Here is a 27,678-nt window from a genome sequence, read left to right on the forward strand (position 1 = left end):
TAATCATTATGTATGATACGAGTGCCAGTGTATATATAATCATTATGTATGATACGAGCGCCAGTGTATATCTAATCATTATGTTTGATACGAGTGCCAGTGTATATCCAATCATTATGTATGATACGAGTGCCAGTGTATATATAATCATTATGTATGATACGAGTGCCAGTGTATATCTAATCATTATGTATCAAATAGTAATCGGTATCCGGGACAAAAAAAACTCAACGAACAAATGCTTACATTTAGACTTGTGTCATAATTCTCATATAAAATGAACACTCTTTTAACATTCTGTATGTATAAGATATAAAAGGAAAACTCTTTTAACATTCTGTATGTATAAGATATAAAAGGAAAACTCTTTTAACATTCTGTATGTATAAGATATAAAAGGAAAACTCTTTTAACATTCTGTATGTATAAGATATAAAAGGAAAACTCTTTTAACATTCTGTATGTATAAGATATAAAAGGAAAACTCTTTTAACATTCTGTATGTATAAGATATAAAAGGAAAACTCTTTTAACATTCTGTATGTATAAGATATAAAAGGAAAACTCTTTTAACATTCTGTATGTATAAGATATAAAAGGAAAACTCTTTTAACATTCTGTATGTATAAGATATAAAAGGAAAACTCTTTTAACATTCTGTATGTATAAGATATAAAAGGAAAACTCTTTTGACATTCTGTATGTATAAGATATAAAATGAACACTCTTTTAACATTCTGTATGTATAAGATATAAAAGGAAAACAAATATTTATGCGAGAAAGTACAAACGTTATGTTACACAACAAAGAGAGCCATATTTATACTTGAAACACAAAAAGTGTAAAAAGAAATAAAAGAAAAAACTATGTTGGTCGACAATGGAAATGTATCGTATAAGAACAAACGAATTGTGCACGAGCGTATAATTAAATCTATAAATTTTACAAAAAAGTATCTCTGAAACCAGTGTCCGTGTTTCAAACTAACCCCTTGGGTTGACGATATCAGTATTGGAATAATAATAATGCTACTTTTTGATGTGTTTATACAATCCTTTGTTGCACAATTAAGGTATCAATTAAAAATATTTTATTGATTTAATATTATATTAATCAATCAACATTAAATGAGAACCTTTTTTCCACAGTAAGATTGTCCTCCGTCTGTTTAAGATTGTTTAATTATAGCATTTTTAAAAATCGCTCTATACATAACATTTGCTGTAACTTGACTCATCTGGCGTCATTATTATGCCGACTTTAATGTTACTTATATAAAGGTAGGTATATAAATCCATCTGTCACTTCGCCGGGATTCCTGGAGAGGATGATGACCTGTGAATCAAAACGTTAAACATTCTAAACATCATATGATCCTTTTTATACTTTCTATTGCACGAAGCATTTTTTATGACGGGCCTGTGCATTATGGATATCTTTTATATGGTAAAGTGTGTAGTTGCTTACAGCTTACTTCAACGCATGACTTACACTGAATGCAGTGTATATTTCGTAATCGGGGTTTAACGTCCTCTCAACAGCCAGTGTCATATGTCTAGGGAGATATCGTCAAACAGAGAGAACGAGGAAAGAACGAAACAGTAGCCAGGAAAGAAAGAAATAGTAGCAAGGAAAGATAGGGGGGAGAAAGATCCCAAGTGATAAATGGAGGCAACAAATGATCGTTCATCTGCTCATTTGATTTCTCTAATGTCCTTTAAACAGAAAGCACTAATGAAACAACTCCTGATTTTGCAGTTAATTAACCCGTGCGATATGACATCATGTGTTTAATTATATCGTGACGTCGTAGGTGAAATAATTGTCTTGACGGCATGGCATTGTGATGTCACATTGACACAATAGATATGAACTAAAATTGCGACGTCGTAGATGTGACGATGGCAAGAGAAAAAGGTCGCATACATACTTGTTGGAAATAAACAAGATATTGAATTTGTTTTACCTCATAAGAGATTAATAAAAGTCGTCTCGATGTGTGTTTCATTAATTTTAACTAAAACAAATCTCAAAGACATCATTCAATTCCAGTTTCATTGTCATATACAGGTTCCGAAATGAGTTTTTGTTGGTTTTAATATTGTATCGATCTCGAGTTAGTTATTGTTCAAATCATATGAAAACACACGAGGTCTACACGGTGTCTTTATCAAAATTTAATAATGTGAGCTTCGATAGCACATTTTTCTAACAATCACTAGTTCGGGCGGCACTTTCCAATCAAAAAAAAAACAGAATCTATTTCCGATTGGGAAATAAATGCCATGAATTTGACGTCACAATTGAAAATTACGTCGCAAAGCATTGTTACGTGACGTCATGATAAAAAGATTGACCACACGTCCAATGTGTTACTTACTTGTGGGTAATCAAAACTAGTTTTAACAGATTTATCCAAAGAGTCGGGAGTGAGAATAAACATGTATCCCACTGTATCGTAAAAGGCGAGTTATGTGGGGCCCTTGCAGAGTTTTCTTCTGCGTCTCCTACAGGGAGAAAAGGAAAAAGACCGAAATTGATTTGCTGCCCCCACTGCAACACTTGAGATAGTTTTCGTTTTCTATCTCATTTCTTTTCTATCTACTGTGTGTTGCAGACGGTGTCTGCCTTGGCGCACGTTCTGATATGACACCTGACTGTTGCAAAGACGTTCAACCCTAAACAAAACTTAATCGGGAGTGAGAAAAAACTGTAGTTGGTGTCGGAGAAAAAGTATTCGTAAATACCTTCACGCGGCCGTTACATCCGAGTATCTTCATTGTAACCTTCATTTACAGCTTGGTATTTGTCCGATGCGCTTTTGGCTTTGTTCGAATTGCTTTTTTCGTCCTCGTTCTTGACTATTTTAGTACCACGCATATTTTCTGCATCTTGAATTGAGTCAGGAAGCTTTCTCCCAAGTGTTTCCGGTAGAAGAAGTGTTAAAACTCCACCAATCACACCCAACACACCAAACGCTATGATAGGAACCGATTTGTGTGTATAGTCGCCCTGAATATAGATAAAATGTATCTATACTTCATATTTAGTGTGTTCATTAATACAAATATTAATATTCCGTAATGAAAGGTCGTGATAAAAGAAAGTAAAGAAAATACGTGGTAAAGAATTACAAAACATCTAATAAAGACCTCCACAGCTCCTGGTAAAGACTTCAATAACACCTGATAAAGATTTCAATAATAACAGATAAAAAGATACATATCCCCTGATAATAACTTAATAACACTTGGTAAAGAATTGCATTATCCTTGTAAAAGACTTGCTTAACACTTGATAAAGACCTCCATAACTCATGATAAGGAGTTACATAATACCTAGTTAGGAATTACATAACACCTGATTTTAGAAACTATGTTTATGTTTTTTGCCGAAATGTTGTCAGTGCTTTTAAAACAATACTAGGGAAGTATGCTAGCATTATACATACCAGCAGGAGAATCTGCGGTGCGAGTAGGCCTCCAACTCTGGTTAAGAAAAAGCAGCAGCCCATCCCGATACTCCTGAATAAACATGTATCTTTAGTTGCGTCCTTACGTGTGTGATGACGTTGATCATACGATAACTAGACTGCTGTGTCACTATAAAGCATCATATTTACATAAGGTAAATCTAGAGTTTATCTAATGCTAAAACTATGATGGCAGTTTGTCGTTAAAAAAGGAACCCATTATCTTGCAAGAGCGAATATCAAATGAGTGAACTGCTCTTTTTTAATTTCAAATGCAGAGAATTCACTGATATATCATCTTAAAGGAACTCCCCATTGAATATTGTTATTTGATTTTTCTACTGTGGTACTTAATCTACTAGCATTACTTGCACAGTCATAAAAATGCATTTTTAACAAAATAATGTAAAATTTGAAATTGAACTAATTTATAATGCAACATGTGATCAGTACATATAGTCAGACCTCAATGATCTGTTGATATTAACTCCTATTATCATATTGATAGCGGTTGAGTCAATATTCGTACAGGCCTCACAGGTAGATTGGATCAAAATTTCAGAGAAAGGTATCCAGCCAAGTACTGTACTCGATACACCTGTATAAAGTACAGGTAATCAGTCTAGTACTGTACCCGATACACCTAAATAAAGTACAGGTAATCAGCCTAGTACTGTACTCGATACACCTGTACAAAGTGCAGGTAATCAATCTAGTACTGTACTAGATACACCTGTACAGAGTGTGGGTAATCAATCTAGTACTGTACTCGATACACCTGAACAAAGTACAGGAAATCGATCTAGTACTTTACTCGATACATCTGTATAAAGTACAGGTAATCAATCTAGAACTGTACTCGATACACCTGTACAAAGTGCACCAGTACCGTACTCGATACACCTGTACGAAGTGCAGGTAATCAGTCTAGGAATGGACTCGATACACCTGTACAAAGCGCAGGTAATCAGTCTAGTAATGTGCTCGATACACCTGTACAAAGCGCAGGTAATCAGTCTAGTAATGGACTCGATACACCTGTACAAGGTGCAGGTAATCAGTCTAGTAATGTACTCGCTACACCTGAACAAAGTGCAGGTAATCAGCCTAGTACTGTACTCGATACATCTGTATAAAGTACAGGTAATCAATCTAGAACCGTACTCGATACACCTGTACGAAGTGCAGGTAATCAGTCTAGGAATGGACTCGATACACCTGTACAAGGTGCAGGTAATCAGTCTAGTTATGTACTCGAAACACCTGTACAAAGTGCAGGTTATCATTCTAGTACTGTACTCGATACATCTGTATAAAGTACAGGTAATCAGTCTAGTACTGTACTCGATACACCTCTACAAAGTGCAGGTAATCAGAACAAAGTACAGGAAATCGAACTAGTACTTTCCTCGATACATCTGTATAAAGTACAGGTACTCAATCTAGAACTGTACTCGATACACCTCTACAAAGTGCAGGTAATCAATCTAGAACCGTACTCGATACACCTGTACGAAGTGCAGGTAATCAGTCTCGTAATGTTCTCGATACACCTGTACAAAGCGCAGGTAATCAGTCTAGTAATGTACTCAATACACCGGTACAAAGTGCAGGTAATCAATCTAGTACTGTACTAGATACACCTGTACAAAGTGCAGGTAATCAGTCTAGTAATGTACTCAATACACCTGTACAAAGTGCAGGTAATCAGTCCAGTACCGTACTCGAGACACCTGTACAAAGTGCAGGTAATCAGTCTAGTAATGTACTCGATACACCTGTACAAAGTGCAGGTAATTAATCTAGAACTGTACTCGATACACCTGTATAAAGTACAGATAATCAATCTAGAACTGTACTCGATACACCTGTATAAAGTACAGATAATCAATCTAGAACTGTACTCGATACACCTGTATAAAGTGCAGGTAATCAATCTAGAACTGTACTCGATACACCTGTACAAAGTGCACCAGTACCGTACTCGATACACCTGTACAAAGTGCAGGTAATCAATCTAGAACTGTACTCGATGCACCTGTACAAAGTACAGGTAAGCAGTCTAGTACCGTACTCGATACACCTGTACAAAGTGCAGGTAATTAATCTAGAACTGTACTCGATACACCTGTATAAAGTACAGATAATCAATCTAGAACTGTACTCGATACACCTGTATAAAGTACAGATAATCAATCTAGAACTGTACTCGATACACCTGTACAAAGTGCAGGTAATTAATCTAGAACTGTACTCGATACACCTGTATAAAGTACAGATAATCAATCTAGAACTGTACTCGATACACCTGTATAAAGTACAGATAATCAATCTAGAACTGTACTCGATACACCTGTACAAAGTGCAGGTAATTAATCTAGAACTGTACTCGATACACCTGTACAAAGTGCACCAGTACCGTACTCGATACACCTGTACAAAGTGCAGGTAATTAATCTAGAACTGTACTCGATACACCTGTATAAAGTACAGGTAATCAATCTAGAACTGTACTCGATGCACCTGTACAAAGTACAGGTAAGCAGTCTAGTACCGTACTCGATACACCTGTACAAAGTGAAGGGAATCAGTCTAGTAATGTACTCGATACGCCTGTACAAAGTGCAGGTAATCAGTCTAGTTATGTACTCGAAACACCTGTACAAAGTGCAGGTAATCAGTCTACTAATGTACTCGATACACCTGTACAAAGTGCAGGTAATTAATCTAGAACTGTACTCGATACACCTGTATAAAGTACAGGTAATCAATCTAGAACTGTACTCGATACACCTGTATAAAGTGCAGGTAATCAATCTAGAACTGTACTCGATGCACCTGTACAAAGTACAGGTAATCAGTCTAGTACTGTATGTGATACACCTGTACAAAGTACAGGTAATCAGTCTAGTACTGTACTCGATACACCTATACAAAGTGCAGGTAATCAATCTAGAACTGTACTCGATACACATGTACAGAGTGCAGGTAATCAGTATAGTACTGTACTCGATACACCTGTACAAAGTGCAGGTAACCAGTCTAGTCATGTACTCGATACACCTGTACAAAGTGCAGGTAATCAATCTAGAACTGTACTCGATACACCTGTATAAAGTACAGATAATCAATCTAGAACTGTACTCGATACACCGTACTGTACTCGATACACCTGTACAAAGTGCAGGTAATTAATCTAGAACTGTACTCGATACACCTGTACAAAGTGCAGGTTATCAGTCTAGTACCGTACTCGATACACCTGTACAAAGTGCAGGTTATCAATCTAGTACTGTAATCGATACACATGTACAAGGTGCAGGTAATCAATCTAGTACTGTACTCGATACACATGTACAGAGTGCAGGTAATCAGTCTAGTACTGTACTCGATACACCTGTACAAAGAGCAGGTTATCAATCTAGTACTGTAATCGATACACATGTACAAAGTACAGGTAATCAGTCTAGTACTGTGCTCGATACATCTGTATAAAGTACAGGTAATCAGTCTGGTACTGTACTCGATACATCTGTATAAAGTACAGGTAATCAGTCTAGTACTGTACTCGATACATTTGTATAAAGTACAGGTAATCAGTCTAGTACTGTACTCGATACATCTGTATAAAGTACAGGTAATCAGTCTAGTACTGTATGTGATACACCTGTACAAAGTACAGGTAATCAGTCTAGTACTGGACTCGATACACCTGTATAAAGTACAGGTAACCAGTATAGTACTGTACTCGATACACCTGTACAAAGTGCAGGTTATCAGTCTAGTACTGTAATCGATACACCTGAGCAAAGTACAGGAGAGCATATCTTAAAATCAATGCAATCGCCCTAATTGAATAATCCACATAAATGTCTACGCGACAGATCATTTGGTCTGTCTGTTCCTATTTTGCCCTTGGTTTATAGACTTTGGAGTTTAAATTATGTTTTTTGTTTACGCTTCGGTTTTCTTTTGTTGTTTTGTTTTGTTTTGTTTAGGCCAGTTGTAGTCATGTTATGAGGAGAATATTAAAACTCGTTTGAAGTAATCAGAAATAGTCTAGTCATTCAGGAGTTTTGTATACAGAAAGAAACAAATGGTGAACTATGTACGTGCAAAGGAATGTCGCATAGAAGAAAATTTGTTTTAATGAGATTTAACGGGAATTGGCTTTAATATTATTTCCTATTCGGCATTTTAATGACATTTGCCACAATTCTCATGAAACAGGAAGCAATCTATTTTTCAATATAATGCCTTTAATTTAGATATATACTCTCAAATACTCCGTTGTATTATGTGAACCATCAGTAAACATAAAACAGGTCGAACAATTGCATATTAAACAAGAGTACCGTGGGGCGGAACAATATACGCCCGTCGAATGCCATATAGTGTTATATACTTTCTTACATTGAAATAAGATCTCTCTGCATCATTCTAAGAGTGGTAAGCTGACATGCTATAAAAAATGTAGAGGAAAATCCCCGGAGAAAAATCAAATACTGAAATGAACAAAGGGCGATAACTTTTACACAAATCGTCGACTCAAATTTCTTTTAGGCGAGACGCAACTTCATATCATGATTATAAGGTATACCAAGTTTCAAAGAGATCCGTTGAAAAATGTAGGAGGAGATTGCCGGACAAAAATCAAATACTGCAATATACAAAGGGCAATAACTTTTGCAAAAATTGTCGGACAAACAAAGGTTTACGCCGGACGGACGGACGGACGGCTGGACAACCCCATACCATATTACTCCTGTCAAATTTGACGGGCGTATAAAAAGCATTGTGTTGTCGATATTGAACGAGATCATCTCAAAATATACAGAAACAATCAAATTGAACAAAACTTCAATGTTTAGATCATCGTAAATAACACAATAGGTTATTATTTATATTAACCATATGGTAGATGGACAATGTCAGGTCGTACAATTTCGTGGGAAATTATATCACAATTAACAGAAATATTCAAACAGAACAAACCACGTACCTTATGACAGTAGGGTACAACTCAGAAGTATACAATACTATGACGCTGAACACACCGCCCATACCAAACCGACCAATGATTGCAAAACTGGTAGAAGCCTTAGAAATGTCGTCACCTTAGTAACAAAATGAAATATTATAATAAGATGTAAAATAGAATGATAATAATGAAAATATATATGATTTTCTGATTAGTTTTGAGACAAGGAGATATATATGCATAATGCTTTGTTTTATGAACAAAAAGGAAGGATACCCCAAACGTTTGCAATACACATGACAGGAAAACAACAAATCAAAAATGAAGATTCAATTCTATAGCAAATTTAAGTAACCAACAATGTACAAAATGACAACCGGTATGAAAAGACACATTTCGTATGGAAACGTGATAACTGAATACAGAAATACCTTTATTTGACGTTTACCTGTTCCAGCAAATGGTATAACACCAGCAATGATACAGCAAAATCCGCCCAGGAGGAAGTAAAAAGTCAGAGGCTTACGTCGGCCGAATCTTAAAGGTAAATGCTGCTTTTTGTATTTCAAAGTGTTAAAAATATTTAGGAAACATACTACAACAAACACAAAACCCTTCCAATCAATGCGAATGTAGACATGAAACAGATATGCGTTTTTTTTATTTCAAAATAAGAATTCATACGCTGAACGTTCTATGGAGCACTCCAAATTAATATCAATGTAATGATGAAAAATGATTGGAATAATTTCCACGAGCATTCTGAAATAAGGTTAACTTGCAAATGGGATATCTAGATATTGTATGTGTGCGTATACCGTTTCTCAAGTATTGATTCAATATTCCGCCCACATAATGAGCTAGTTTACCTTTTGATGATATATATAACACCAATATAGGCGACCATTTCCACTGATGCCCCGATGAAGAAGTTGAGATACTTGTCCCCGGCAAGGCTGGTGATTTGGAACGTGAGGCCGTAATATCCAAGAGAGGTTGCGAACCTGTGGTGGAAATAACGTAATAGATTAACGTGGAATAGAACGAGTAACTGAGCTACCTGATCAGCTTCCCGGTTCTCGGGCTCTCAGTCCCACAGAACTTTATCAAAATCAAACTAACAGAAGGAAACTGAATGTATGAAAAAATAAAGTGGAATTATCTCGTGTTTTGAATGCAGTTAGACATGGATACTAAATCCAAAGGAAGCACATTGTGGATAACTAAAAAAGAAAGTGAAATGGATGTTTCGAAGCAAATGATCTACAACACGTATTTATATATGACAGGCACGAACATCCCATCACAAGAAATAAGGTCATAATGACAACAACCACGTGACATATCTTCGTTATAGATGCATTTCCGGTAGAAAACCTTTGCTTTGTGTTGTGCAGATCTGACGCCGACTTTATAGTGCTACCTCACTGAAATAATATGCAATCTAAATGAACCAAAAGAGACAAGAAATGCAACTTGCCAAAGATAAAGTAACAGGAATGTCCTATTTCTAAGAATTGGTGATTTCATCAGGTCAAGGGCTGTGAACTGTTTCCCGCTCTTGTCTTGCGTATAGGCTCCTTCCTTCCTAATGGCATCCATTATGTCTGCCGGGTACGGTAATTTGTTAAACTTGGCTATCCTCTTCACCACATGTTCCGCGTCATCAAATCGCCCCTTCATGATCAACCATCGGGGTGATTCGGGAATCAAGCTGAAAAGATTTCAATCTTGTAGCGCCAAAATATTCAACAAAAATAACTCATGCGTATTTAATCCAAAGCGTCCTGCCTTTATTTCAATCTATTACAAGAAATATGAAATACTACTTTCAAGACGTATTTTCAGATTTGGAGGTTTTTAACTAAATAATTCAACAATTATGTTTAAAATTACAGAAAAAACACGTATGATTAATATCTCATCTGAATATAAGTGTTTATCAACCTAGGTAGCTTGAACGAATTATTGAGATATTGATTCCTAAATTTTTATGAAATGTTCTGCAGAGTTGAGTAAAAATGTTTATATTGTGTTTCTGAATATATCATAACTAATTTTACATATAGGTGCATCTTCGTGAACATTTGTTAGCTTATTTGATTAAAATCTAAAAAAAAAACTAATTAAACCGTTATTGGGAAAGATTATGATATGAAAGCATGTTGTTAAAAACAACACCCGTGTAGAACAACTATTAACACATCCTACATAGCCTATATACTTCTCACTGTAGACCACGGACGATTTAAAACATTGTTGAAGGAAATTATAAATGGTCTCTTTTAATACAAGGCGTATAGGGTAACGATTGACATCAGACCAATGCACAGATAAATCATATAACCGCATATCTTACCAGATATAGAACACAAGCAGGATAGAAGGGAGGGAAATGGCCAGTTGGATGTAGCGCCACGTTTGGATGAAGTAGGCTATGCCTGCCAGGATTAGTACCCCCGCTCCCCAGTAACATTCGAACACGGCCCCAGCCATTCCTCGATACTCCCGCACCGCTAACTCCATCACTAGGGCAACCGTTGACATCTGCAGTCCCTGGAATATGTAAAACAGGTATCATTAAATAAAACATTTCACTTTATTGAAACTTTTGTTTGAAATTTGTGTTTGGTTTGCTTTTAAGTTTTGGTTTAACGTCCTTGCAACACCTTAAGTAGGGAGGCAGAGAGAAAGAAACGAGAAGTGACAAAACCCTAATAGAGGTCTCATTGTTGCAAAAAGGGGCAGCTCTTGTTTTCTATAAAGTCATTCTTTAGTGATTCTGGAGCGGACAATAAAGAGACCCCCGATTATGCATGCAGGATAGCCAACATTAGTTTTCTCTGACGATAACGAGCAGTTTGATACAGTAGCTCCCTATATTGTTTTCCGTACATCATTTAAGGACGTGCCTTCATGTTGTTTATATTTTTGATAATATCGTGTTCATTGATGATTACAACTCTTTTTTATGTTTCACTGAAATCAGTCAAGTTGATATTATGTGTTACGTCCCACTCTTTCAGGCGACCTCTACCTCGCAAAGTAGGTATTTCACAACTTTGCATTCTAGCTAACTTTAAAAATCTGTTCATGCTTTTCTTGGTGTGATATGCATATGTTTGTCATCTTTACTATAGAGTACAAAAATCAACACTAAACGGTCAGTCTGAACATTGTTTTCATTACTAAATATTCCGATTCGGGTCTTATCGGTAGATTTGTAGGTCTAAGCCAGGTAACATGGGGCTCAACACGGGGTGACTGAATGCCCGGCTATTCGGTTATTGATTTCAGTAACCGGTTTGCAGTCTTCCGACTGAGTCAACGGTTAACCTACTTTACCTCGTTCCAAATTACCATATTCCTAATCAGTCAAAAAGTATCGGATAACACTACTGTGAACGTTTTGGAAAATAATAGACTTGCTGTGTCACAATATAATAATTGTATGAGACACTAATGTGGAGTGGTCTTCTACATATAAATCTTCTGTTCCTTCTTCTATGGGAACTTTTGAGAAACCAAAATAGTTTTTGCAACACTTGTGACCTCTTTATTTTGTTCTCTCTCCCACCTACTCCATATTCTTAATGTTGTCTCCCTGATCACACCTTTTCAGCCCCGAGTCAGAATATTGTGACTGGGTTGCCATGGACTAACGTGACCCTATGAATGACCCCATCAACCATTAACTAACGTTGCCTTATGAGTAGCCTTATCATCCAAGAACTAAAGTTGCCCCATGAATGGTCCCATCATCCAAGGAGTAAAGTAGTCCTATGAGTGGCCTAATCACCCCTTGACCTAAATTGTCCTGTGAATGGCCTCATCATCCAATGAGTAAAGTTACCCTACGGATGACCCTATCCACCAAGGGCTAAAGTTGCTCCACGAATGGCCCCATCATCCAATGAGTAAAGTTGTCCTATGAGTGGCTCAATCATTTATGGCCTAAAGTTACCCTATATATGGCCCAATAAATACCCTGTCTCCAGCACACATACACACATGCACGCATACACAACACACATGGAGGCACGTCCTTAAATTACCCTAGTCGTTAGTAGGTTTTAAACAAAATAAAACCAAACCAAACATATGAGTGGCGCCATCATCCATGGACAAAAGTAGCCCTATGAGTGATCCCATCATCCCAGGACTGAAGTTGCCCTATGAATGCCCTTATCATCCATTGACTAAAGTAGTCCTAGGAGTTGTCCCATCATCCCAAGTCTGAAGTTGCCATATGATTGGCCCCATCATCAAAGGACTGAAGTAGCCCTAGGAGTGGTCCCATCATCCCAGGACTAAAGATGCCCTATGAGTGGCCCCATCATCCACGGACTGAAGTTGCCCTTTGAGTGGTCACATCATCCATGGACTAGAGCTGCCCCATGAATGCCCTTATCATTCATTGACTAAAGTCGCCCTATGAGTGTCCCGATCCTCCAAGGACTGAAGTTTCCCTATGGGTTGCCCCATCATACATTGGCTAAAGTTGCCCTGTGAGTGGGCCCCATCATCCAAGGACAAGGTGTTCTTATGATGTTCCCTGTACAGAGGACGCAAAATGAAAAAAACAACAGATTGGGTAGATCAAGATCACTGTATATTTATTTCGTGTAAATTAAGACAAAAATTAGCTGCTGTCTTTTGTAACATTGAAATAGTCGCCTTAGATATTGTATTACTATTGTATGTTTGTCCTGACCATTTAAAGTATTAACGCAAGATGACGCATTTCGTGTTGATTTATATTCTGAATCTTTTCAAAGCTTTGACACAATACGAGATGAGTACTTCTAAGCACGAGAGGCAGTCGACAGATTTATAACCGAGATATGTGATCTCTAATTTTACCGATTCATTGGATAAACCTGTTGGAGTTTGTAAACATTTTTGGTTACCACCGGACACCTCTGCAGGTCGGGGATCGGGAAAAGAATACACCTGCTGTTATCCACTGAATGTATCGTAAGAGGCAACGAATGGGGGAACCCCCTGCAGAATTGGGAATTTGCTTTCTTGTGGACACAAAAGCGACAAAAATAAATCTGCTGCACCAATTGCAAAAGTTAGAATCTTTATATATTTTTCTCTACCTCTAACTACCTTTTATTTCCTTACGCATTGCTTGCTAATACCTCACTTTTGGCTTTATGTTGAACGTTCGCCCAGGAAGCATTGGGTTCTGTCCCCAGACCGGGACATACCAAAGTCCTTCAAAATTGTAGTTATTCCCTGCTTAACGTTCAGCATTTTAAGTAATGGCAATAACTGGTTTACCCGTTGTCAGTATAATATGACCGGGCGGAATACTGTGCTGGAGGCAAGAACACTAACATACCCTGTCGCCGTCACACATACACACATGCACACTTACACAACACACATGGAGGTACGTCTTAAATTATTCTTAGCTGTTAACAGGACGTTTAACAAAATAAAACCAAAACCTGATCGGAAACAGGAATAATGTATTTCTAAGAGAAACATTTTTAAGATATAATATCTGAACGTGATGTTTGATTATGATGCTTATCTAACTCTTTTTCATTTTGTAAATAACTAACCATCACTCGTTGGGGAACCTCAGGAAATTTATTGTCTCAAAAGTTGAGTTTTTTTTTTTATATTTTCTCCTCTTCATAAATACCTTATAATTTCCTAGTGCCTTATTTGGCAATTCCTCACTTTTTGCCTTAGTGTTGAGTTTTCGCCCAAGTGGGGTAGGCAATGGGATCTGTCCCCAGGCCAGGACATACCAAACTCCTTCAAAATGGTAGTTGTTATTTCCTGCTTAACGTTCAACGTTTAGGGTAATGACAACAACTATTTAAAATGTTGTCAGTATAATGTGACCAAGTGAAATACTGTGTTAGGTGCCTTCGGCAAGGTATTTCAGTGAGGGAACACTCACGAAGTCGGCATCAGATCCGCGCTATCGGCAGGAGGCTAATAAATCCGCATACCTTGCCTCCAGCACACATACACACCAGCACGAATACATTACACACATTGAGGCATGTTCTTAAATGACCTTCGGCGTTAATAAGACCTCAACGGAAATATACCAAACCGAGCTAAATATATCGATTACTTAATGCAACGAGGTGGTTGACTCTACTGATTGTCTATCAGTACTCAAAGTTGGTCGTACCCTTTCAATTTGAATTTTGCTAGCACGGATTACGTGATATATTAGTGCTACTTAAACATAAAGTATTTGTCGTAGCCAAAAGTTGCAAATTGGAAATGTTTTTTTACAGGCATCATGCTCCAGAATAATATAAATATACAACATTTGATTTAGCGCCCTATCTAGCTATAATAAGCCACTCTAAAACGCTATACAGTACATAGATATACAGTTTATACAATCAATACAATTACACTTTAATCAATACAATGTTTGAGGAATTCTCAGGAGATGCCTTATCAGGCACTAACTACTAGCGCTATGCCTCCTGGCTAATATATCCCTATGTGTATATGCCTGCGTGTGTGCTAGATATATATTGTGTTTTGTTTGTAGTGGGACCTTGCTTCCAACGGCATCATTTATAGTGCCACCTCACTTGAACAAGCGGAGTAAAGTATCTTGTTCAAAGATACAATACGGTGCCGTGACGCGACTCGAAACCGCAACCCTTCAGTCAGGAGCATGGCGTCCTACCACTAGACTACCGTGCCCCCATTAGCTATATCTACACTGTTATTTTCAATCTTTTTACCTTTATTACAACAATTATTCATTAATAGACGATATGACCTTTATGGTTCAGTAAGTATATTTACTTTGTTAGCTTTTCTGTTTTGACTTGCTTTATTTTAGATGGGGTTTTTTATCTCGTATTTCTAGTGATTTCACAAAAGCAAAAATAACAAGTCGCGATAAACTTATTCATAATCAGTATTCCTTGGTTGGAAATAGCTTGACATGACTCTTGCTTCAGAGCACGTTTTTGAAACGGACCATAACTGCAACACCAAAGTTGTTCATACTCGGAGTAGAGGGATAGTAAACATGTTGACACGTGTTTCTGATAATGCAATGCATGAATAGGGAGAAATGCAACACGTCTTTCATTACGACAGTATGATTGAAATATATGATACCATAGTGGTAAAACAAACCAAAGAGTACTAAATAATATAGTTTAATAAACACAAAATTTTCTATAGAAAATTATTATCAACTACTTATAAAGAATTAATTTTCCTATACTCTCAGCTTGAGTCGCGTCCATTCTGATTACTAAATAGGTACAGCTATAACCTATCAAAGTGTTACGCAAAATGTGATATCTCGCAATTAAGCAATACACAGTACACCTACTAAATCATACTTACCTGAACAAAGACTCCTTGGCAAAATCTCAAAACAGCAAAAGCGGTGAAGGTTTGAACAAAGTATATACCAATTCCGAGTGCAACGGGGGCATACAGGCATAATAACATGGTCCACTTCCGTCCAAAGTGATCAGCGATATGACCAAACACCACACCCCCTGTCATCACCCCTAGGAAGTAAATAGTTGTAGCCAGCTTTCCGAGGTAGACATCATCACACACTAGATCCCACTGTAATTATACCAACGGAAAAATATGTTCATCTTTCTGCTAAAATCGTATTCAATAAAGTTATTGACTTTTATTAAGGTGAGTATCATGTCATTTGAACATGTAATGATGTAGTCCTATTATAAAATGCTCACATAATTCTTTGTTTTAATTTAAGGTTCTTTTTGATGTCATTTTTTATTACATGTTCCCTATCGTACAGCTCTTTTAATTAGAACAATCATGCTGAACTACACAATATATTTTGGTTTTATAAATGACAATCAAACATATTTGATAAAACATTAAAAATATTCACATATCAAATAAATTATGTATTCACAGCAAATGTGATGAAGATTCCCCTTAATGCTATTTGAAGAACATGAATTCACCGAAAAGGTGGTCGATATGAGTTTTTTGAGAACCAGTCGCGTGTACAGGATCCGACCAATGAGATTGCAAGAAATTATCAAGTATGTAATAAATGGAATTATGTATTTTCTAAGTATAGTAATTGTCACTTTTTGTGTATTCGGCGACATATGTATATTGAAATAGACTTGCAAATATTGTGAGATGGGGCTTTGACACAATATATAACTCGTCCACTATAACCTGAACAAACGTTAAAGAGAGATAACCATCGACAATGTCCCATACCTCGGTGATGATTGTAGTCTCGCGATCCGTATACGGTGTATACTTCCACATGCCATTTGGGTCAGACTTGCAGGTGATTGTCGTATTTTGACCATCTCCTAGGATGTAGGACGTGACACACTTTCCATATGTCACACCTAGGATTGTGCTGTTGCTAGCCTCTATGACACTGTCCTGACACAGGTGTTTAGGTGTGGAACCGTAAAATGCCATACACACGTGGTTTACAACAACGGTGAAGTAGTTCAATGCGAGCAGGAGGAAGGTGATAACTTGAAACTTTCCAGGATGCCCTAGTCTTGGTAGTAATTCATCTAATGCCACAGTCTTCGGCTTCGTCGTATCTGGGTCGGCTTTTTCCTCGGACATGACGGGGTTGGAATCTGATTTTTTTTTAAATAGATAAAAAATGATAATTCAAATACTACATTGATCAACGTTACTGACATGATGATGGACATTTATTTAGAGAACAACTCAAGAAAACTTCACAAGCTTCCTCTTTTACATGCAGTAGGCAAAAGTCTACAATTGTTAAAAAACAAATCCTTTAAGTCCTCACAAAAACTAAAAATATGAAGACGATGTCCGTAGATTATTAAACTAACCAAAGGCTATTTCAGTGTCATTTCAGTTTAATGGCAAACCAGGGACGGAATAGCGAGACATATCATGATCGGACGAAAAGAAAGAGTACGTTAGAGTGAAAATAAAGAACGAAGTGACATGTTAAAGAAAAAACAAACCTAGAAAATACCAACCCAATAAGGGCAAAAGTTTTAAGTAAAATTCGACCAAAATTATCAAGGTGGCTAAAATAGAATCGAAAATTATTCGGAATTCCCACAAAAAACCGAAAGCAAATGTTTGAGCTCCGGTAAGGTAAGCGATTCTTACATTATTTGCACACCTGTTATAAGGCATGTTCCAAACTGTTTTAAACACACTAGGCATGTTTTCAATCCAAGCTTATACTATGAATAAAATGAGGCCTTCCGGTAGAGAAACCTTTGAACCTTTTGATTAGTCACAGGACACATCCATACCAAAAGTCTGGAATCCGCAGAGACAGGCTTTGGAATATTGAATGCAAAACATGCAAACATCAAGCTGGTAAAAACACATCCTGTTGGCGAAAGGAAACTTCACGATCGTGAATCCATCACATCTGGCATGACAGATCCATGCTTTTCATATCGGAGGTAAAACAAAATATTCTGATCCCAGGAAAGGAGTATTTGGTTAGTTAAATGTCAATTTCTAGAGGGCACATAACATAGATGTGACTTAAATTCATATTATAAAACGTTTTCAAGACAATTTAATGTGAAATTTAAGACTTGGACAACTATATTATGGTCCTTTTTCATGAACTTTTGTTTAAATTTAGCCTCATCAGAACATATCAGCTCTAAAAGAATAATAGTTCGTATGCCGTTAATCCGTTGATATATTTTTTTCACCAGATTTAACAAGTATAAGGACAATGACCACGAGGCATTTTATATATTCAAATAGAAAATGATTTGAAATATAAGCTGACTATACTTTGTAGTGGATTGGCAAAAGAAGAGGAATACTAACAATGCTTAAATTAGAGCGCCCTTTCATTTTAATTACACGGATATCAGGTTTTCAACTCTTGTTTACATTACAAGTTATCTTTCACGTCAACTATTTCAAATCGGAACGTACCATGCATATCAATGTGTTGTACTATATAGTCTAAGGAACAACCATTATAAATAGACGAAGAGGCTATCTATATTTAGTAACATAACCTGTAATTCAGGTTTTTCTCTGCGGTAAAACCGTCCCTAATCGACAAAGTTTATAAGTGCCTACATTGTATAGAAAAACGGTGCAACAGAAAACAGTAAAGTCGTGTTATCAAAGACACAATTCAACAACTTCCGGTATTAAAACGATTGCTTATGGTATTGTTTCATAACTATCGCTTCTTAACGTAGTTAACCAGATAGCAGGTGTGATACTCAAACAAATAATTGTAGTTTTTTTCTTGCAACAAGATAGTTAAGTGTGTGACTGCCTAATGTTTATAGAAAAGTCTGACGTACTAAATGATACGTTTTTTTCGTAAACTGATCTATTTGACCCTACATTAATTGATCAGTAAACATCGTTTAAATGATGTTGTAATTTAGACTAAACAATTTATAAAAAATAATAAGTATATAATCTTTATGGAATGTAGCAAATAAATAAAGATAGATTTATGCTTCGGAAAAAAGTTATGTATTAAAAATGAACAAAGGGCCATAACTCTTTATAAAAGGGTGAACGGGACATAATTTTAGTATGTAACACTAGGTCGTTACTCACCTACAAAGTTAGTCAACTGTGGGTCACAGAGTACATAAGATATGCACCGGAAAAAGTGATAAACGATTAGCAAAGGGCTATTACTCCGTTTATAGTAGGCTACGAGACCTGATTTAGTACGAGATACTTTTCCATCTACAGAGGAACTCGCATAAAAATTTTGTGCAAACCTATAATTCAATGAATGTACGAGAACTCCCTCTTGACATTGGCAAAAGTTTTTGAAGATCCATTAAAAGATAAAATAAATAGTTTAGTACCTGTAAGTTTAAAATTGATAGCATATGAAACGATTTGTCCATATAGGGATAGGAAAAGCGATACCGATCTCACAAATGCATTCACAGTCAATACAGCCTATAAAGTAAGTGACCAGAGATTTTGAGCATGTAGATAGCTAAAGCATTGTTATCTTAATACGATGATTAAGGATATCTCATTTCTAATTTAAGTGCTATACAACCATTCTATTTTTGATTTGTTTCTTGTTATGTGTTTCTATTTACATTACCTTAATGGATAAATAAAGATGATATTTATTTTAACAATAAATTAGGACAAAATCCATAGTATAAAATTAATATGACAAGCTAATCAGGATTTCTTGTTTACTCCTCGCCAATCGGTCGTATACACAGTAAGACGCTTGACTTAAAGCTTTTAGATATAGTCTTACAATACAGAACTGTTCAGCAGTTTTGTTTCGGCTTGATGGATGAACGTGACACACGTGATTGCACATTTAAAATTTGGAAACAAATAGAGTAAGCCAATTATGAGTTACACATCATCATACCAATGTTTCGTCCTGGTGAGACTCATCGGTGATGCTAGGAGCCACAAAGTTGGAAATTCAAATTTCTGAACTACTATAGGAACAGAGAAATAGTTGCGTAAAAACCCCGTAATTCTCGAATTTATAAAAGAGGAGTGCTGGTTAATTTCAAACTGAATGATAAGTGTGTTTATTATGAACCATGCTACTACACAAAAAAGGTGATTGTGGCCACCAAGGCTGGGGACTAAACAATACACCCACCTGGGCCCAGTTGTTCAAAAGGTGATTGCGGCCACCAAGGTTGGGGACTAAACAATACACCTACCTGGACCCAGTTGTTCAAAAGGTGATTGCGGTCACCAAGGCTGGGGACTAAACAATACACCTACCTGGGCCCAGTTGTTCAAAAGGTGATTGTGGCCACCAAAGCTGGGGACTAAACAATACACCTACCTGGGCCCAGTTGTTCAAGAGGTGATTGTGGCCACCAAGGCTGGGGACTAACCAATACACCCACCTGGGCCCAGTTGTTCGAAAGGTGATTGCGGTCACCAAAGCTGGGGACTAAACAATACACCCACCTGGGCCGAGTTTTTCAAAAGGTGAATGTGGCCACCAAGGCTGGGGACAAAAATACACCCTCCATTGGCCCAGTTGTTCAAAAGGTGATTGTGGCCACCAAGGCTGGGGACTAAACAATACACCCACCTGGGTCCAGTTGTTCAAAATGTGATTAGCTAAATCAGTGATTAGCGCAATTTTTTTTTTTGTGTATCTTTCACCATTTAATTAGTTACAACTTTCCAGGTATCAAATATTTAGTAGAGTTAATTTACATACAAAATTATGGGATTTTACATTGTATATTGACCAAATTATTAGAGGTTGAACATGTCGTTAAACAGTGATTAAGCTTACTACCGTTTGAACAACTGGGCCCAGTAGAGCCACCCACCTTGTATCTTGAAAGATGAACGTAGCTCACACAGTATGTAATGTTATATACTGTTTGTACCTGTACGACATAATCATAGGACATGTAATTTTGTTATAACTGGTGCCAAATTCGTTTGCTTCAACAATGCAATAAATGTCTTACTAATGTAGCAGAAGGTATCTGTTGAGACAGTTTTTGTTTCGGTATAGGATGTTTTTATAGTGGTTGATTCTTAACATGTGATTTCACTATTAATGTAGTTCTCAAGTTAGCCTTACAGTTAAGTTTGCACAGGTTTCGCTATACAAATACATCACGTCTGAAGGATGTGTGAAGAGTGAGAAACGCGATCACCTTGTGTAGTTATACATCGATGTGTACAATGATGACTTTTAATATTGTGCAGGTAAACTTCCATTTGGCACCAACATCGAAATACCTATGAAATATATTTACCACCGACAAAACAACACAACCATTAACTTAAGGTATTTTGGTTTACGACATTAAGCAGTAATTTCAACCAGCAAATGTAGTCTTTGTTTACATTGATATTATGCTTATACACTTACCTGGGTCTCCACTGGTGATTATATTGCAGTAGTCAACTCACTCGGTGCACTCGTGCAACCTACAAATTAGAAATCAAGTAGTTCTAGAAACGTTGTACAGGATTCTTCCAAGATGACATGCCAGTAATTTATAATAATGTCGATCTACTTTGTGTCAGATTTAGAGATTCGGACATCACTGTGCGTAACGAACTTTCGTTTACCTGTATACAGCCTGAAGTAGTCTACTGAGTGTGAAGAAAGCTGTTGATCGAATAGAAGCCTGAATTTAAATATGAATAGTCTTTTAAAGAGTTCGCCCCCATGTGGCAGCACAAACACAACCCTATTGATAGATGAACGTATTTCGTTAATGGTTTGTTCCGGTTTTATGCTGATGTATACGTAATAAAATGGTGTCAGATATTCACGCTATGTAAACTTTCATCCACTTTTGCTTGTTTCTATTCCCAATGCATACTTAAGTATACTTAATGGGATAGCATTTCTATTAAGTTTGAAATGAACTGGTTTGGATAGATACGATCAGTTCCGCATCAGATCACACACCTATAGCACTCCCTATCTTGATTTTGTTGTTGTTGATGTGGACACTAGGAATTAGAGAACAGCACGTATACCATCACAAGATGTTTGTGTGTATACATTATATATCTATGTAATTTAGGATTAAACCAATGCTTTCCTACCTAATTCATTCAAGAATGTTATGTGTTGTAGTTTAAATATGTGTACCATTTATATTCTGAAAAAATATACATGTAGTTTTGTAATTTTCGACAAAGACTGTCCGTGTCGTTCGGACCTATAAGTTTTGAATTATTAGACATCTGTTTCTAAAAATAGAGCACTGACCTCGCAGTGACATCTCATCTTATATATTGTCAATAAACTACTGGGCCTTTTAAATATGCACTTGCTTAAGTCATGCAAGGCTTTTTATGTTACTGCATAGAAAAGGTATTAACATTTACTGCTAAAGATGTATTACTGTTTATAATAAGTTGTTTGACATCACACACCATTCACACTGAAAATAAAGTTATTCGACGACAGCTGATCGATTCTGATTTTATCCAGTTTGCAATACATTAGATCCATACATCAAGGAAACTACAGTCATAAAAATATTCAAATCACACAAGGAAACAGATTTTTTTTTTAAATAGACCAAAGCTAACATAAAACTTGTCTGTGTTTTTCATTAATATACACATTTCGAAAGCTATTGTGACAAGTTTGTTTTCGACATTTTTCACGATATCGAGATATTCCTAGCAAGCCCGTGAACCTCTCAAAGTCGCTATGTGAACACCTTAGGGACAAGAGGGTATGGATGTTACTATCAAGAAAAAGAAAAATCATAATCGGAAAATCTATATCATCATTTTTAAAAAACTCAAAACTATTTCATTAGTATTTTTGTCAAATGGATACTTGATGACTGGTTTTTTAATCTCGAAACAGAAATAAATAAGATGATAAGGCCAAATTCCCCCGTTGTAATCTGACCTATATGTATCGATCGCGTCAAAACCAAAGGCAAACAATTATTATTTTAGTTGGTGGTGTAACAATAAAATCAAGATTACCTTATTCGTGGTTTTGTTAAATGGATACATAATGATAGCTGTTTTTATTTCGAAACCGAAATAAATTAAAAGATAAAACCAAATACCCCTGATCTATGTGTATCTATGACATGAAAACAGAACACAAACAAAATTTTCTTGTTGGTGGCGTAACAAATTTGTGATTTAATACAAATCAAAATGCAATCAACAATCATTTACCAATTTTTTTTTATCTATTCTAATATCGAAACAGAAATATATAAGTAAACAACGCGAAATTATCCAATTCTCATAACATCTGTGTATTTCTACGATGTAAAAATGCAAACGAACTGGTGGTGTGCCAATTGTTGATGAAAGAATACACAGCATAATACCAACGAAATGTTTTATCAAAGTGCTTGTGTAAATTGGATGTATGATGATATATATATATATATATATATTTTTTAATCTTAAAAACAAAATATGATTAGGCCAAATTAGGATGTTATATTTATTTTAAAGCCTACATCGGATGCAGTTTAGGACAATAAGGCATTATTCAGATTTATGTTCTTTATTACACGAGTGCAAACAGTGCAAATATATATACCTCCAACAAATAAAATATTACATTGGGAACAGCATGACACCAGGGAACATAGAGTGTATAAAGTAAATACCACACTTGACAGTGTCCTAGGAGACTAACCTATATACTCGTACATAAACTTGTCTGATATGGAGATAGTTGTTCATGCACCTTGAGTATGTTCAGATTAAATAAGGTTTGAAATGCATCTTTTTAACAATTATGAGGGTATGAAACACAGTTCCGTTCAAACATTTTTCTTCAAAATGCGCTAACGCTGACGGATTTTAGACGCTCATGTTAAAAAGATGCATTTCAAACCTTATACTTACATTTTATTACATCAACTTTTGTTATTTGAAATTATGAAAAAATAGCCTTTTTTCGCGTAAAAAAAGCAAAACACCGTCATGAAAACAACATTTATTGAACAGCCTTTTTCGCAGGAAAGATGATGCGTTGTCAACGATGACGAAATACGCGTACACAGTTGAGCAATTTTTAAACATTGAATTTATATTACCAGCATGTTAAACAAGCATTGATTATCTTAAAAACTGATAGTAGAACTTAATTTGAAACAAAAATACTCTGTAAAGTATTTTAGTTACAAAAAGTCAGTCCGTGTTCGCGGAGTACCTGACCGTTAAACAACGGTTGTGCAGCGGCTACGCTCATCAGGCCACGAAGCGGTTAGATTATCAACGCGATGGGTTAATGGAAATTGAAAGTGCATCTGTGAAATGTGGAGTTTCATAAGAAACCAGATGACGATTTAAAAGATGCTGTTGACTGAATTATTGTGTCGATCGACTGTATCAACAGGACTAGCTCATCGTTTGAGCATTCGGCCGACGAGCAGGGATGATTTGACCTGCTTCGCCACTTACAACGGATTCTGTTCTGTTGAAAAGGACCTGTTATAGGTTCTATTAGCAGTCACGCTTCGATGGCCCGACATAAACATGATGTGCCTAACGTCCGTGACGTCGCTGTCAGACATATTGGCTGGAGTACAGGGGTTCGTTACAAATGTCTGTGGCTGGAGTTAGCACACGACGCTGAATACACGGGCTCAAATTTCTTTAAACAGAATGATTTCTTGTTGATAATTTAAAAAAAATATATTAATAAAATATATTCATATTCTTTTTAACCGTTGATAAATAATCTCAGTGTGTGTGTGGAAAGTGACAAAACGATGACATGTGGCGTGGTACAAAACAAAGTTGATCTGTAATGTAAACATGTGACCAAAAAAGGGGAATTAAATTTGTCAAGGGCGACATCGCCGAACAGTGTGTAAGAGAGAAAAGAAAAACAGAGGTTTCACATTTTTTAAATGGGATGGCGAATCACGTTCTGTCTTCTCTATGTTCCCACGAAGAACTGAAGAAGATCAGCGATTCTGCACACGACACCCTAATAGCTGTCTTATCTTACTATGCAATGGGATACAAAAAGTCATTTTTTCTGACATATTAACTTTCAGAGTGAGTACTACAACTAGGATTTCACAGTATGATTTCCCCCTAACAATTATAGCATCTTTTGATAAGAAATTGATTTCGTATTGATAAAACATCAGTATAAGAACAGCACCTAGCTGACCAATGATCTTCCATGTTTTATATAAATAATGCAACAAAGTTTGGTCTGGTTTATATTGTTTAACGTCCTATCAATAGCTAAGATCATCTAGGGACGTGCCTCGATGTGTATTGTGTATGCGTGCATGTGTGTATGTGTGCCGGAGGCAGGGTTTGTTGGTGTGCTTGCATCCTTGTGATAGCGCGGAAATGATGCCGACTTTATAGTTCTACCTCACGGAAATACCATACCTAAGGTACCCAGCACAGCATTCTACCCGGTCACATTATACTGACAACGGGTGAACCAGTTGTTGCAATTAGCCTAAATGCTGAACGCTTAGCAGGGGGAAACAAATACCATTTTTAAGGACTAAGTTTAAGGTGGTTTTTTGAAGTTTAAGTTTATCACCAGAAGCCACATTTTGTTGCATTCATTGAAGATGGAATCGTCATTATATTCCAGTTCATGTAAATGAAAACTATGGATCTTGAAACAAAATCATCGTGACTTTGAATACTGAAATTAAAGATTAATATACTACATCACCCCAATAACTTGACCAAAGAAAAAAAAGTCATCTATTAAATTCCCAGCATATTGAAAATATTTAAAACAAAAATTAGAGTAGTGTTTTTTTCCACCGGGGATCGAACGAACGATTCCAAGCTTCTCAGTCCAACGCTCTACCGATTGAGGTCAAGGTAATTTTCTGCTCCATAGTGAAGCTATGTGATCGTGATGATATATACACTTGGCGTAACTTTCTATCGTTGATGTGAAGACATTTCTATGCATATCTTTATTAAATAACATGTAAATGAATCATATAACAAAGAGTAGGGTCATCAAGTCAAATTTTACACGAAATTAGGGAAATAATGCTATAACTGCAACAGGAACTTGTTAACGCCATGTTAGGTAAGCGCATCTTTAAATCAATATGTATGCAATGCAAGATGTAGCTGTCCTAATGCTTAAAGAAGTGGCTACCGACTGATATCGTGACTGATGAATAAAATGATAATGACAATATTTATGAAATGATAGCATGCGTACATATACATCAAAAATGTTTATAATAAACAAACACTGTAGCATGCGTACATATACATCAAACATGTTTATAATAAACAAACACTTTGTCAGTTTAATCTAACATAAGTCCCGAAAGTTTTCTTCCATTGTACAATTGAGTGTACTTTTTAGAAGTCAACCACGTAAAGCTGTAAAGGTAGACAAACAGAAACGCACTATACATTGTATACTTACCTCTCGGTCTGTGCATACGTCGAGTTATCGTTAGAGTGAGCGTTCAGGTATACAGCTAAACCACATATACGTCAGCATGCTTATTGTCGTACCTCCCATAGCGAGTCTCCTCTAGGTTTTATACAAGTCACGTATAACCTACACATTACACCTTTACAGCTAAAGCACTTTTAAAGAGTTGTTCATTTTATAGTCGTGTTATTAGGTAATGATCTAGTCGCGCGTTCCACTAGAGTAGTTATCTCATAACCTAACCAAAACAGAAGACGCTATATTTCTTATATTTGCAGTAAAATTTCTGTGAATGCTTCATAACTATTTTACGGATTACTCTGATCAGCGTATGCGAATATCATTTCCAAACACAAACACATACGGATCAATGAACGTAACAGTCTAAAATATGCACAAGTATCGGTTAACTCCGAACACGTTTACTGTTGATGACGTCACACATCTATGTCTCTTTCGAGAAAAATTATCAAGTCTACGCGAACATGAAATGTTGTTGATGTCATAGAAACTTGTCACTGTCTATATGGTGAGGTTATTTATGCGCAGGTTTTACATTAGGGCAACCGCGCCAATCGTTGGTTGATCTATGGAAGAAGCCAGTTTGATTTTTGGCACCTTTTTAACTTAGAGAGCCTCCATCATTTCAATCAAACCGTGATGTAGTGTCATTAAATAATTCATTATTCCTTAAATCTGAGCAATACCAATATATTTGAAGCATAAGATTTGCTATGTGTGATTATTTTCAAAACAATTCATAAACTTATCTCCTTAAGGGAAAATGAACTCATGCGACCTAATTTACAATTTATGACACTTACCCTTCTGGAACGCCTGGTCTTATTCTCCTTGTACTTTTTCTCATGGTCTCCATGTTAATATCTCTTTTTTCATATTTTACCCTAGTTTTATCGATTTTGATCTTTAAGTAATTCTCAGGTTTTTGGGGGGGGTTTTTTTGAAGCAATTTTGACAATTGATTGTAAATGTCATTAAGTATATGATAAGAAGAAATTCACAACCATTGAATGTTGTTAATTGTGTAAGTCTGAATCGAATATGTCCGTTTTTTTATTTTCAGAATGAAAAGTCGGTTAAGCTCTATAGGTTACATTACTCGAGTTAAATAAACATGATATACAACAGCCAGGCTAGATATAGAACCCATTTCTTGCACATTTGTCAGGCCATTAGGTCAATTAACGATAAGACTATGTGATAATTGTAACATCCCTTTGCATCCGCTTTTTACTTTCTTTTCTTCATTGAATCATCGAGCTAGAAAAATTATAATCAACAATTGATTAAGGGAAAACGGCCCATTTTTTTTTTTTTCATGT

The 27,678-nt window shown here is 36.2% G+C and overlaps 1 protein-coding gene across 2 annotated transcripts; it reads right to left on the reverse strand.

Moving 5' to 3' along the window:
• Nucleotides 1–407: 407 nt before the first annotated feature.
• LOC110462185 (solute carrier family 22 member 3-like) lies at nucleotides 408–26,698 on the reverse strand. Of its 2 annotated transcripts, none has more exons than XM_021516025.1 (12): nucleotides 26,324–26,698; nucleotides 21,314–21,372; nucleotides 16,684–17,066; nucleotides 15,811–16,041; nucleotides 10,814–11,010; nucleotides 9,935–10,168; nucleotides 9,324–9,458; nucleotides 8,903–8,991; nucleotides 8,476–8,590; nucleotides 3,453–3,525; nucleotides 2,749–3,013; nucleotides 408–1,336 (listed from the first exon to the last, which is right to left on the reverse strand). In XM_021516025.1, exons 3-11 carry the CDS (start codon nucleotides 17,050–17,052, stop codon nucleotides 2,762–2,764), a joined length of 1,695 nt encoding a protein of 564 aa, XP_021371700.1. In that variant the 5' UTR covers nucleotides 17,053–17,066; nucleotides 21,314–21,372; nucleotides 26,324–26,698; the 3' UTR covers nucleotides 408–1,336; nucleotides 2,749–2,761. The 2 variants fall into 2 exon arrangements, with proteins under 2 accessions (XP_021371700.1, XP_021371701.1); XM_021516026.1 differs by lacking the exon at nucleotides 26,324–26,698 and adding an exon at nucleotides 21,517–21,759.
• Between the last annotated feature and the right edge of the window lie 980 nt (nucleotides 26,699–27,678).

Source organism: Mizuhopecten yessoensis, unplaced genomic scaffold (genome assembly GCF_002113885.1).
Source record: "Mizuhopecten yessoensis strain PY_sf001 unplaced genomic scaffold, ASM211388v2 scaffold10759, whole genome shotgun sequence".
In the NCBI taxonomy this organism is placed as follows: Eukaryota; Metazoa; Mollusca; class Bivalvia; order Pectinida; family Pectinidae; genus Mizuhopecten; species Mizuhopecten yessoensis.

What these genes read in the sequence shown, in the direction of transcription:
- LOC110462185 (XM_021516025.1), bottom strand. Translation starts at nt 17,052, where the DNA reads ATGTCCGAGGAAAAAGCCGACCCAGATACGACGAAGCCGAAGACTGTG. An exon ending in GCCAAGGAGTCTTTGTTCAG is followed by an intron (nt 11,011 to 15,810) that starts GTAAGTATGATT and finishes TACATATTCCAG; the next exon opens with GGACTGCAGATGTCAACGGT. An exon ending in CTGCTTGTGTTCTATATCTG is followed by an intron (nt 10,169 to 10,813) that starts GTAAGATATGCG and finishes AAATCTTTTCAG; the next exon opens with CTTGATTCCCGAATCACCCC.